Genomic DNA, 12678 nt, shown 5'->3' with positions numbered 1-12678 from the left:
GGTGTTCCTTGGTATTGTGCTTCTCGTTGTGTTTGTATTTCAATCTCCAATCGTCAAAACAGTTCGACGGCTTGGTCTGCTGTAATGTATCCATTGTCTTCATTAATATTTGCGTTTTGGTTGATATCATTCACCATTTAATCCGCGGTGCACGGCTTTGAAAGATATAAGGGAAAAGGGAGTTACTTATATTATTGCTGAAAAGAAAGCGTGGCTCTGAAAGCATTTACCACATTGGGAGCCGAAGCGGAGGCAACAACAGTTGTTTTAGGAACGACAAACAATCAATTCATAATAGCTGTTATGACTCCGCCAGGTTCCATACAAGCAGGGAACCCAAAAAAAAAAAAATCGTAAGCGAAAAATAATATTCTTTATTACAACATTTGTATCCAAACTCCTTTGGGTTGTAGAAATTTCGGGTGTGGAGCGCACTTAGATAGGTAGGATTTATGAAGGGTAATGGCCTAATTTGGAATATTCGGGTACCCCTAATATTACCCATAAGAAAAGATTCCCAAGAGAAAAGAAAAGCAACAAAGAGAATAAAGATATTTATAAAAGAAAAAAAATGGCTTAAGTGGGTGTAACGTTTCTAGTTGAACCATAGTATTAAAAACATCATATTTTTTGGTCGTCGGAGCTCTTAGTCCGTGTAAATAGTTCGTGTACCAAGTATTTACCTTTTTCTTAAATGAAGAGACGCAGGTTACTTGCAGTAGAGCAACAATTGTATCAGACACAGCACGGAAAAATTCAAAAGCCAGATGCTTATGGCATTAAAAGAGACTTGGCTAGAAAACAGTCTGGGAAACAAGAGGATGGATCGGATGATTTTGATGATGATCTTGATGAGGCTTTGTTCAAATTAGATTCTGATTCATTGACCACAGCTGATTATTTGATAAAAGCCAATCCTAACTCCAATTTACCTGTTTGCCTAGTACACCAAGTGTATAGTATTATACCTAATAATACGATGGTCGATCGAGAATTGGTATGATCAAGTCGAGATAATACCTTGTTTATTTGTTTTAGCAACAAGCCTTTCAAAATGGTCTATATAGGAAAATACATATAGTGGGTACACTAGAAGATGAATTTCTGTTGATCAAGACAAGCGACTACGTCAATGGTGTGAAGGAGGCCAAGGACCATGCCATAAAGTCCAAAGAGGATCCAATCGTGTTTGGTAATAGTGACATAGAGCTTCATTTTGATTCATATGTGACCGATAGACGTGTTTGAGACTGTTGTTGACCAATACAAGTCAGTCTCGATTTTAAAGAGCACATTAATTCAGGATTTCAAGTTAACAGAAAGGAATCTAGCGTATGTATTTCTCTGACAACACATGGCTTAGATTCATAATAGACAATTGGTCTCTTATGGCCTATTGTTGCCTCATTCTCGTCTGGACTCTTTTTGGTTTTCAATCAGAGAACAAGGCTCTTTTATGTCAAAATTAAATGCAGGAAGAAATGAGATACAACGCATGTTAAAAAGAAGACATTCGCATGATATGATGGAAAAAGCAAGTATAATAGAGAAGCTTGTTTGTTTTCTGATATCTGTCTATAGTTACTGAAACAAAAGAAACTTCACAAGACTAATTTTAGTATTGATTTTTTGTTATATGATCTGATTGGTAGTGGAAGAGTAGAGAGGTATGTACATTCATATCTATCATCTGACTGAGTTTATAGGCATAAAACACCAATGGGAGATTTAATTCGACTAACCGACAAAGGGGGCAAATAATTCATGCATATATATATATATAAACGAATGTAATAATATTAATAATATTAACAATAATAATAATAATAATGATAAAATAAGCTATTTACAATCATATACTAAACTTCAGTTCGTAAGGGAGAAGACTTTCCCCATTCAAATGGGTCTCTTCGTTTCTTAAGGTAAGGTCGTTTTGTATGAACAACAACTTGTGCTTGATTCTTTATCGCGGTGATTCGTAAACAGTCTGAGTTGGATCGAGTATCTCTGACATAACCATGCGTTTTGAATTTCAGTGGTGCATATGTGTTTATGTCAACAAAGGACGAGTTGGAATATTCTTTCCAGTGTCTTTGTTGCTCAGATGATTGTTCCTGATATTGCTTGACAGCCTTGTGACGTGTTTGTCTTTCTTCATTGCTTTTCTGTAGACTTGAATCATCCTCTGTTAGTTGGCTTTTATTTGAGTTTGTGTTGGCGTAATAGTTTCTTAAATTACGGTTGATGTCTTCTTGTTTAGTGACAGCTGTTTCTTTTTTGGGCACTCGTCTAATCCTAGTATGGGCATCATTCTTGATCAAGCAGGCTGGTTCTGGACTGACTTTATGGTGTTGAGGTAATTTGGATTTAATAATAGAGAAAAATTTTCTGAGATTACTAGAGAGAGACAAAAAGTCGTTAGGAGAATGAGTTAAGGAAACAGGATTGTTGGTTGAGAAGCGCATCTATTTTATGAAAAAGAAAGAAGAAAGAAGAAATAAAATAGGCAATTGACATCCAATATAAAGATGCACAAACGTTTGTATTTCTGTCATTAATGCACTAAATAGAATATAAACAGTAGTACGAATATGCCTTCAGTTCTATAGAAAACTAAGAAAGTGATTTGTTTTCTTGAAACATGAAAAAAAGGGGGGGAGGAGGAGGAGGAAGACAAACATGCTGTAATACAATGTAGACAGACTTCCTTCAACTTTGGCAGTTTAAACTCAAATGCACCTGACAGAATATAGACCTTAAATTCGAAGCATTCTTTTTTTTTTTTTTTTAGATTAAAAAAGCATCGGTATGCTTATATTTTAGGAAAGAGATGTCATTTAAATATATGATATCTATTCTCAGACTAACCCCTTACTATTGTTTGAAGGCATAAGTGATTGTGTCGTTCAAATTTAGCACTAAGAAAAGCAGATTTAGCGGAGTGTCTACGATTCTGTATTGTATTGAACTAAAAAGATATTTCTTGCTTTACTTTTACCCATGAGACATATAACAAGTCATCAGCAAGCTTGTCGTTTCTTCAAAAGAATAATTTTAATACCATGCTGATGATTCTGTCTTTGTTCTTCTCTTATGGTACTAAATGCAATTCTTTTTTCTTGCTTTTCATATAAATAAAAACAAAACAAACAAAACAAAAACAGTTCAAAAGAGTTAAAAGACACGTATTGATTGAATAGAATACCTAAGCTCTACACATACTAAAACTACTTGACATCTTTGATTGAGTTATCTAAATCAAGTCATATTAGATAAAGTACAGAATCAAAGGTTTCTAGTGAGCAACTGTATTTAAATACATTTTGCCATTTACAGAAATAATTCCCAAAACAAGGGAAAACATATATTTCTTTCTTTCTTCTTCATTGCAATCCTAATGGTAAAATGACAAGTTTTGTTCTTCTAAAAGTACTTATATGACTTGCATAGACTCAAAAGTTTAATCCTACTATTCCACAAGAAGGTACAAAAACCCAATTTTTATCTCGATGAATTAATCCTGTTTTGTAGCCCTTGACTTTGTCGAGTTTGTCAATAACTCTCCTTCTCCTTTTCATGCTACTTTTGAATCTGCAAAGATGTTAAAGGCTGCTGGATTTCTAGAGATTAAGGAACGCGACAGTTGGAATGACGGCTTGATTAAGCGTCAAGGTAAATACTTTTTTACCCGTAATGGCTCTGCTATTGTCGCTTTTGAAGTGGGTGGAAAGTATCATCCTGGCCATGGTTTCTCCATTGTTGGCGCCCATACAGACTCACCTTGTCTCAAGGTAAGTTATTCCATTGAAGCTGGTTTATTCATACTGTATGAATTAGGTCAAACCTATTTCGAAAAAGGAAAAGTCAGGCTACCTTGAAGTGGGTGTTCAACTCTATGGTGGTGGTATTTGGTAAGCTTCTATTGAATTGTGCACCATCAAAAAAGATAATGATATATATATATATAGGCATACTTGGTTTGATAGAGATTTGAGTGTTGCTGGCCGTGTGCTTGTTGAACATGAAAATGGTACTTTTCATCATACTTTAGTCAAGGTTGATAGACCCATTTTACGTATTCCAACACTGGCTATTCATTTGGACCGTACTACAAATGACAGTGTAAGTTCAATAAATAAGTCTATATGTCTCATTGTTATTCTGTTAGTTTGCCTTCAATAAGGAAACACAATTAGCTCCTATTCTTGCTACTACCGCAAAAGCGTAAGTTTTTTTTTTTTTTTTTTTTTTTTTTTTGTCTTGATCTGATTTGGTTTCTTCTGTTCTAGTCAATTATCAGGTATTCAAGCCATGGAAGGTGTTGAAGCACAAGCTCATCATCATCCTTTATTGATTCAAATCTTGGCTGATGAAATGGGTATTCAACGTAAGTAATTTATATCATGTCTAACTGTCTAACAGTGTTTGCTGATAGCCAATCAAATTCGTGATTTCGAACTCGCTGTATACGATACTCAGAAATCCACGATTGGTGGTGCATGCAATGAATTCATTTTCTCACCTCGTCTTGATAACCTTGGCATGTCTTATTGTGCTATCAAGGCTTTGTGTGAAGCCAAGGATCTTGAGAATGACACCAACATTCGTGTGGCTGCACTTTTTGATAATGAAGAAGTTGGATCCTTGACAGCTCATGGTGCTGACTCTAACTTGTTGCCTGCTACCTTGTTGCGTTTGGCCAATACACATGTGGTAGATGCTGCTCATGTCTCTGCCACTGCTTTTGAAGAAGCGATTCATAAGAGTATCTTGGTCAGTGCTGACATGGCTCATGCTGTGAATCCCAATTATTCTGAAAAGCATGAAGAAAACCATCGTCCTGAAATGCATAAGGGTACTGTTATCAAGATCAATGCTAATCAACGTTATGCTACTACTGCTGTCACTAGCTTGGTTTTGAAAGAATTAGCTAAAAAGCATCAAATTCCAATTCAGGTAAAAAAAAAAAAGGGAGAGGGGGAAACTAACATGTCATAGGAATTTGTCGTACGCAATGATTCACCTTGTGGCTCAACTATTGGTCCTATGTTAAGTGCAAAACTTGGTCTTCGTACTGTTGGTAAGAGAGTAGTAAAAGAGAGAAAAAGTATGGTTGATATAAGATTAGATATTGGTAATCCTCAATTGAGTATGCATTCTATTCGTGAAACTGGTGGTACTGATGATGTGAAGCATGGTATTGACCTTTTGAAGGCAAGTATAGAAAGATATAGAAATACGCGTTCATTAATATGGATCTATTTAGGTATTTTATGAGGAATTTGCTGCATTAGAACAAAAGTTCATTGTTGATTAAAAATATATATATATATATATATATAATCTAAGGAGGTTCAATAGTTTTTTATTTTCTTTTTCTTTCTTTATGACGATGGAAGAATTGAACTTGTATCAAATCCTCGGTATATACAAGACTGCCACTGCAGATGACATTAAAAAAGTAACATTTATACATTGAGATTCTAGTTTTGTTCATACACTCTAAAAAGGCATATCGAAAATTAGCATTAAAATACCATCCTGATAAAAATCCAACAAGTGCAGACAGAGTAAGTTTCTTCATCATATCATCGAAAACTCATTGTTTCAAGTTTAAAGAGATAAGCCACGCCTATGAAGTATTAAGCGACGAACATAAACGAAGGGTGTACGACAAATACGGCGACTTGGGGCTTCAAATGATGGACACGGTAATCAGCCCATTGTTTGATCCACAGATTGATTCGTTATTATGCACTTTTCTGGTGACAGTATCACTCTTATTTACACTCTTGATTCTCTTCTTTGGCTTGTTGGTTGTTCGCATTGATGGAATCGTGTTATGGCCATGGCCATTTGTGTGGATACCAGCATGGATAGTGGATTTTATTCTCTTGTTCAGTCTTGTTCATTATCTATTCAGACCCACTCAGGAACAGGAGAGCAAGCAATACGATCCATGGATCCAAGGTTGTCAAAAATCTGTCTATTTGATCCAATTCACCTTGCTGATTGTTTTCCAAGTGTTTATTGTCCTTCAATTGAATTCCAGTCTGAATTGGTCAGCATGTAATATATTTATCCCTTATTTTGTATATGAAGGTATTGCATGGATCCTGAATGGAATTAAGATATTGGTGGGCTGTTTAGCACTCGATTCAATGCTAGAAAGACAAAAGATACCTGCTTTTATATTCTCTCAATGTTGGTTTAGTGTATTAAGGTTCTGTACGTTCTTGTTGATTGCTTTACGTCTTGATCAGTACATCACTTGTTCTTGGGTCATTGTGTTTATACCCGTTTATCTGACAGGGTTTAAATGGGCTTTGGAATTAGTCTATCGATACTGTGTTTATTCACGTATGACTCAGCCCGACATAGCTCAACAGGGTAAAATCACCGTGCTGGTTGGTGCTGTTGCATTTATGATGATAGGAATTCTAAGCTATGCTTTGATTGGTCTGATTGCAAGGAGATTAGATGGTGTCTTGTATGTTCCAATGTCAAGTGTATTTATTCCATTATTTATTGTGCTTGTAAGTTATTTGATCCCTAAGGAGTTGAAATTAATCCCCCCCCCTTCTTTTTGAAGTCATTCTGTCTATGTTGTTCAGGTTGCTGTTTACCTTGTTTACTTCAATTATCTGTTGTTTCAGACTTGGAAAATGCTGAATGGACAAGGCGCTTTATAGATCCAAGTAAACGAATTACTGGCTAAATTTTGTATATTATGTAACTTTATAAATATAAATATATAAATGTAACATCTCTATTTATCGCGTCTTTTTATCAATTTGTTCTTTGGCTTCAATTTGTTGTTCAGTAGGTAAATCATCGCCAATCTTATTGTGTCCTAATCTAGGCACCACTTGCTTTGATACTCTTTCTTCAATTGGCTTAAAGACCTTGTCAATCACGTGTTCAATGGGTTCATCAAACAAATACGGCAAGACTGGCACAATACCAAGACCCAATACAGTTGGACCCCATCCTTTTACCTTTTGATTCTTGACGTTTTTAAATGCATATGCACTATATTTTACAATACTATGGACAGTAATTGCAGGAGCAAGCATAGAAGCAATAGACTGAAATACACCTCTTTTCACGACTGTGGTGGCCACAATGACTTTATCCTACTCTTGGTCTTTAGAAACGTTGTCTTTTTCTTCGAGAGTTTTTTTTTTTTTTTTTTTTTTTTTTTTTTTTTTTTGTTTACCTGACCGGCATGAGCAGCTTTATAACCTTCATAAGATACATCCAAACCTAAATAAAGCCAGCTTACACCATAAGCAGCAGTGACAAGTGCAGGGTGAGCTATAGGCCTGAATGCTTCACCCACTTCAGAGGTATAGGCTAAATAACGAGTCGAGGCCAAAAGCGCAGTACGGATACGAGCACCATAAGCAAGGTAACGTGCCTTTCCTTCAAGAGAATCAATCTTTCCTTCTTTGGCTTTTTCGAGCAATGTTTCTTCGTGTGGATTCGACATGGAAATTTATATTAAAGTGAAAAAAAAAAAGAAAATTAAAAAAAAAGAAAAGGATGAAATTATGTCATGAAAGGGTCCATAGAGAATGCACATGATAGGGTTACTTTCGGATAAACTATTTGTAACTACTCCCCGGCAATAAGCCGTCATTGTATGTCGATCTCTTTTTTTTTTTTTACAATATATATATCCGGCTATGAAAGGTCTGCCTCGGACAAGCGTATGTCACTCCTTTAAATGTGAGCTATTGCTTAAAACTACACACAAGTGCAGTTAATTAGCTTTGACATAGTAATAAAAGTTGTAGATTTTTGCTTAAGTCTTTTGGTCTTTTTCACTTATAACGTTAGAAAAAGCGAGTGATTGCTCGCCAACTGTGTATTAAGTAAAGACACATCCAGCTTAAAAAGTACAATGACACTCGCATTATCTAATGAAATCATTCACATAATGTCTCTAAAAAATCTTCAATAATCAATAAAATGTACTATTAAAGTCTTGTATGTTCATTCTTTGTAAGGAGAGAATACAAGGTAAAGCTCATCATGACTGTTTTTTTATAATGAACAACACCATTTCTGACTTTGAAACTATATCATAGTACGATCTCATAAGACTGCACCAAACGGAAAAATATTCGCGCATTTCTGAAAAAAAGATGTGCGTACTTTTAAAAACATGACATTGAAGGAAACGAAGTTGTAGAGTTTGAAATGGAAATTGACGACGAGATGTATCCAGTCGAAAGCGTAACAGACTACGATAGATACACTGATTTAAAGCCTCTCGAGAAAGGGATCGAAAAGAAAGCTGAGTTACCTGCAGAGCTGAACAAAAGCATATAAGCACTACAAGGATGCTGAAAAAGAAAAGCTTTTTTTTCTTGTCGAAGAAAAAGGGATGAGTGTTCGTGCTGCTGCCTTGGCCCTCAACATTAATGTTCGAACAGCACAAGGCTGGGTAGCCAAGGACAACAAAGATCCTCAGGAGTATATCCAAAGGGCTACAGGCAGTGGAAGACCTGTAGGCAGACCGCCCATTTTAACTGATGAGCACAGAGATTTCATGATCGAATGGGCAGACGAGAACACAAATTCCGTTATATTGGACGACATGCTTGACGTATTGACGGAAAAATTTGGCAAACTCGATATCAGTAAAAGCGGTTTCAACAAGTTTGTCAAGGATAAGTGTCAGATTACCTTCAAGCAGGCTCGTTTACAAGCTTTCGAGAGAAACAGCCCTGAAAAAATCGAAGAGCGCTATCAGTGGGTGAAGAGACGGATGAGAACAGATATGGACTTCACTAGCAACTGTGTGTTCATTGACGAAGCTGCTTTCCATATCAACCTTAAGAGAAATTTCTCTTGGTCCAAAGAAGGCGAGCGTGCGATCGTGAAAGTGCCCAAAACAAGAGCAAAAACTACTACCATTTTGGGTGCCATCTCGCCTTTTGGTGTTGTTAACATTAGTGTAAGAAGACCAAGAGCATTACCCTCATCAAAGAAAAGAAAAGCAGCAGGAGGTTCAAATGCAAAAGTGGCCAGTAACAGTGGTATAGTTACTGGACATTACTTCAATTTCATCAGTAGTGTTTTGGATGTCATGGATCGTCATGAGGAATTCCGTGGCCATTATTTGATCATGGACAATGCTCCTATTCATAAGCATCAAGATATTCAGAATCTCATTGAGAGCCGAGGCTATAAGTGCGTGTACCTCCCCCTTACTCGCCTGAGCTTAATCCCATTGAGCAATTCTGGTTGGCTTGCAAAAGCAAACTCAAGAGGGAACAGCTTTTGGAAGAGGAGACATTGACTTTGAGAATAGCCGATGCTTGTAATAGAATTCTGTACAGTGATCTTAAAGGCTTCTGTAGATACTCTGCTGCTAAATTTGAAGATTGCCTTCAACGCAGACCTATTTAATAAACTCACGCAATTTGCGCATACACAAGCATGCTAATTTTTTTTCAAATACTACGCTAAATTTTCTTTTTTTTCTGTGCGATTTATTTTTTTAAAAGTACGCATATCTTTTTTTCAGAAATGCGCGAATAATATTTCCGTTTGGTGTATATGCATATTCCATCAACAACCCTATCTTAAAAATGACTTCAATGATCGACAGTACTGGTTAATAAAGGTTTAACTATATTTTATTCGTTTTTAAATGCTTATGTTATGTACACATTTGATTTCATGTTTATATTTAAAGAATTTTAGCAATAATTTGCATAGGGAATATACATGATCAAACTGTAGAGAACTACTTCAGGACCTTCATCTTTGGATCCATTGATCCTCGGAGCCATGATACTGGTAGTGCAGGATTTACGGTAATGCCTTTTGACTTTTGAAGTTCCACCAATTCCAGCCTTTTTGCTATTGACAATACTCTTTCCTTTAATCGGTATAATATGGGTAAGGTACGCGTCAAGTTATGATACACTCATAAAGCATCATATTAGCAACAAAATAAGTACAGCTAAGAAGTGTACGTAGCATTTCAGGATTTTAAATTGTAACCGCCATCCCATAAGCTTTTACACTGTATCAGCATAAAAACATAGAACTTGCCACTACAATCTGCCTGGTGCCCCCGTGATGCATCCATAGCCAAGACTCAATGCCATGAGGACAATGACCGGCGGACTTATTGGCGGCTTACATCAGCTTCTCCCAGGTCTTAGCGATCGATTACAGCGTAAATACACGCAGCATTTCAGGATTTCAAATTGTAACCGCCATCCCATAAGCTTTTACACTGTATCAGCATAAAAACGTAGAACTTGCCACTACAATCTGCCTGGTGTCCCCGTGATGTATCCATAGCCAAGACTCAATGCCATGAAGACAATGACCGGCGGACTTATTGGCGGCTTACATCAGCTTCTCCCAGGTCTTAGCGGTCGATTGTATTCACTTAGCTACACCCTTCTTGTCGCACATACTTGCCCGAATATCCACGTTTACAACCATTGACGACATTAACATGTTTAGAAAATACGAATTAGTAAAAGCCATCGTTGTTTTTATAATTATTATTTTGTCTAGATGTTATTACTTACATCGCTTTTACCATTGAATTATCATATTGATATCGTACAAAATAAGTGTAGCTGAATAAGTTGTGTCGTATTTCGCGATCAAACCGTTATAAGAGTTCCTGCAATGCCTCCCTGCAAGTTTGTATTTTATTCTGAAGTATTTCTTTAAGATAAGCCTTTGTCACTGAAGAAAAAACTTGCTATCTTCACCATCTGGATATAAGCTATCGATGAAATACACTTTCAGTAATAAAACGGTATCATTGCAAGGTAAGCAAATAGAACAATTATCTCAACCAGGAAGATCAGTTAGTTGCCAAAACTAAGATGGACCCTTGTCATTAAACTGACCACACATCTAATTAATGTATACAAGAACAAAAAGGTTTATCAAAAAAATAACACAACTATGGGGGCCTTGGAAAAAGTCACGTAGGCTATGTTTTGATGACGCGTCACTTTCAATTTTTCGTGTTTTTTTTTCTAAAAAAAAATCACAAATGAATTTTAAGGTTTTGGCTACACAAGGTTTATGCACGGTAAGTAGAAGTTGTCGACATTTTTACTTTCTCTTTCAAAAAAGTATGCGTACGCCATTATATCCAGAAGTGGAAAACTTGATTAAACTAAAGAAACAAAGCAAGTAAAATGAACAACATGGAGTAGCAGAAAACCAAATAAGACAACCGACAATAAAGCGAGGTAAAGTGTTTTGCTGATAAAAGAACTGTCAAGAAAGCTTACATTCTTTACAAGGCGTCAAGCGTAAAGATACGTCTGAAGAGAAGAAACTCAAAAAGGACGCAAAAATTGCGCGTAGTTCTCTACCATCTACGCAAGGTGTGATATGTAAATCATGTGGCGAGAGAGGACATGCTTCCGCAAGAAGTAAACAATGCCAGAACTACAATTTCAATTTATCAGAATTAATTCAGCAAAATCTGGGCTCTTCAGGTGAAAGATATTCAATGCCAATTCCCTTAAGGTCATTCATACGAACGCCTGATGATAATGCTTTTAATGTGATTCTAGAAAAAACACAAGGCCTGTCTCTGTTCCTGAGGGAAGTTATCTTCAAAGCCCAATTGTTTGTGAATTATTACATTTTAAAACACCCACAAGGCTTGAGCAATGAATTCTTTCAGCAAAACTTTTGGTATTCTGTGTGTCGTCTAATCAATGGAGATTGGCGAATTTGCTCAAAAATACTCTTATCATATCCCTCATCTGCATGGAACATAGGATGAGTTGAATGATTCTGACGATATAGACTTGCTGATAAAAATTCAAGGCATAAAAACTATGGTCAAGTTTTATCGACTGCCTGTGAAACAATCGCAACATGTTACAACAATTATTGTATATAAGCTGCGCACTTCTTTTGAGGTAAGTCATGTAGGATCAAGCCCAGGTTTAACTTTTTTGCCAACGGAACTAATAATACTCATTAATAAAACTTAAAGATGCCAGAAGTGAAGCACATTGTGTACAATCACGTAATGGAAACATTGTTTTCCTCTGGTCCAACAACTATTACCGCTGAAAACATAGCAAGCTCGTTAAATGAGCAAATGAAAGCAAGGGTTTGTCTGTTCCTAAACCCTTTAATGTTGCAAGTAAAAAACAGATTATCTGCTACCCCCTTAACCAAGGATGCATTGAACAAAGCTCCCTTTGATATATTGCTGGCTTTGAGGTATATACTTGAGAACTACGAGTCAACAATTGCCAAAAATCAGCAATCACAAATAGAAGTAGCCCAGCAAGAGCAACAATCCGTAAAAGCAGTAGTGGCATTAATCCAGCAAAGGAGAAGACCAAAGGAGAAGACCAAAGAAGAAGACCAAAGAAGAAGACCAAAGAAGAAGCCAAAACAGCGTAATTCATCAACAGAGAACAATAACCAAAATTTCAACCACCAAGGCTATTCAGTTATTTCCTAATCCAGGTTTTAAATGGCGTTTTATAAAAGTAGATGGCCAAAACATAGTTGGTATTTTTGGAAGAAGTAGTCCAAAAAAAGACCTGAAGAGACGGTGTTTAACTTTGCTCAACAGGTGAGTTGAAACCATTTTCAAAATAATTGATACAGACAGTTCACTCACAATGATCTTACATATACAGCTTTGAAGATTTA

The 12678-nt window shown here is 36.3% G+C and overlaps 6 protein-coding genes across 6 annotated transcripts; 4 read left to right on the top strand and 2 right to left on the bottom strand.

Annotated features, from left to right (window-relative positions):
* The first annotated feature begins 579 nt into the window (after positions 1–579).
* On the top strand, positions 580–1835 carry B0P05DRAFT_529115 (serine-threonine protein kinase 19-domain-containing protein). Its single transcript, XM_051576713.1, has 6 exons — positions 580–997; positions 1039–1192; positions 1239–1332; positions 1375–1534; positions 1582–1667; positions 1707–1835. The coding sequence occupies exons 1-6, from the start codon at positions 695–697 to the stop codon at positions 1759–1761; spliced, it is 852 nt and encodes a 283-aa protein (XP_051438264.1). The 5' UTR covers positions 580–694; the 3' UTR covers positions 1762–1835.
* Positions 1836–2607, bottom strand: B0P05DRAFT_529113 (uncharacterized protein). The gene is made up of 2 exons (XM_051576712.1): positions 2399–2607; positions 1836–2284 (listed from the first exon to the last, which is right to left on the bottom strand). Exons 1-2 carry the CDS (start codon positions 2463–2465, stop codon positions 1860–1862), a joined length of 492 nt encoding a protein of 163 aa, XP_051438263.1. The 5' UTR covers positions 2466–2607; the 3' UTR covers positions 1836–1859.
* A 536-nt stretch (positions 2608–3143) lies between these two features.
* B0P05DRAFT_485725 (peptidase M18) lies at positions 3144–5341 on the top strand. Its single transcript, XM_051575259.1, has 11 exons — positions 3144–3400; positions 3451–3484; positions 3532–3791; positions 3838–3911; positions 3969–4122; positions 4169–4224; positions 4290–4387; positions 4436–4956; positions 4999–5080; positions 5129–5214; positions 5267–5341. The coding sequence occupies exons 1-11, from the start codon at positions 3398–3400 to the stop codon at positions 5315–5317; spliced, it is 1419 nt and encodes a 472-aa protein (XP_051438262.1). The 5' UTR covers positions 3144–3397; the 3' UTR covers positions 5318–5341.
* A 146-nt stretch (positions 5342–5487) lies between these two features.
* On the top strand, positions 5488–6957 carry B0P05DRAFT_302528 (uncharacterized protein). Its single transcript, XM_051573477.1, has 4 exons — positions 5488–5570; positions 5613–6536; positions 6593–6732; positions 6824–6957. Exons 2-3 carry the CDS (start codon positions 5700–5702, stop codon positions 6716–6718), a joined length of 963 nt encoding a protein of 320 aa, XP_051438261.1. The 5' UTR covers positions 5488–5570; positions 5613–5699; the 3' UTR covers positions 6719–6732; positions 6824–6957.
* On the bottom strand, positions 6774–7492 carry B0P05DRAFT_463541 (mitochondrial 18 KDa protein-domain-containing protein; the record flags this gene model as incomplete). Its single annotated transcript, XM_051574171.1, has 2 exons — positions 6774–7136; positions 7220–7492. The coding sequence occupies 2 exons, from the start codon at positions 7490–7492 to the stop codon at positions 6774–6776; spliced, it is 636 nt and encodes a 211-aa protein (XP_051438260.1).
* Positions 7493–11896: 4404 nt separating this feature from the next.
* On the top strand, positions 11897–12604 carry B0P05DRAFT_302406 (uncharacterized protein). Its single transcript, XM_051573476.1, has one exon. The coding sequence runs from the start codon at positions 12005–12007 to the stop codon at positions 12482–12484; it is 480 nt and encodes a 159-aa protein (XP_051438259.1). The 5' UTR covers positions 11897–12004; the 3' UTR covers positions 12485–12604.
* The last annotated feature ends 74 nt before the right edge of the window (positions 12605–12678 follow it).

The sequence above is a fragment of the Gilbertella persicaria genome (assembly GCF_025201335.1).
Source record: "Gilbertella persicaria strain CBS 190.32 chromosome Unknown B0P05scaffold_6, whole genome shotgun sequence".
Taxonomy (NCBI): domain Eukaryota; kingdom Fungi; phylum Mucoromycota; class Mucoromycetes; order Mucorales; family Choanephoraceae; genus Gilbertella; species Gilbertella persicaria.
The sequence above is the reverse complement of the archived record's forward strand: the minus strand, read 5'-3'. Positions and strand labels throughout refer to the sequence as shown.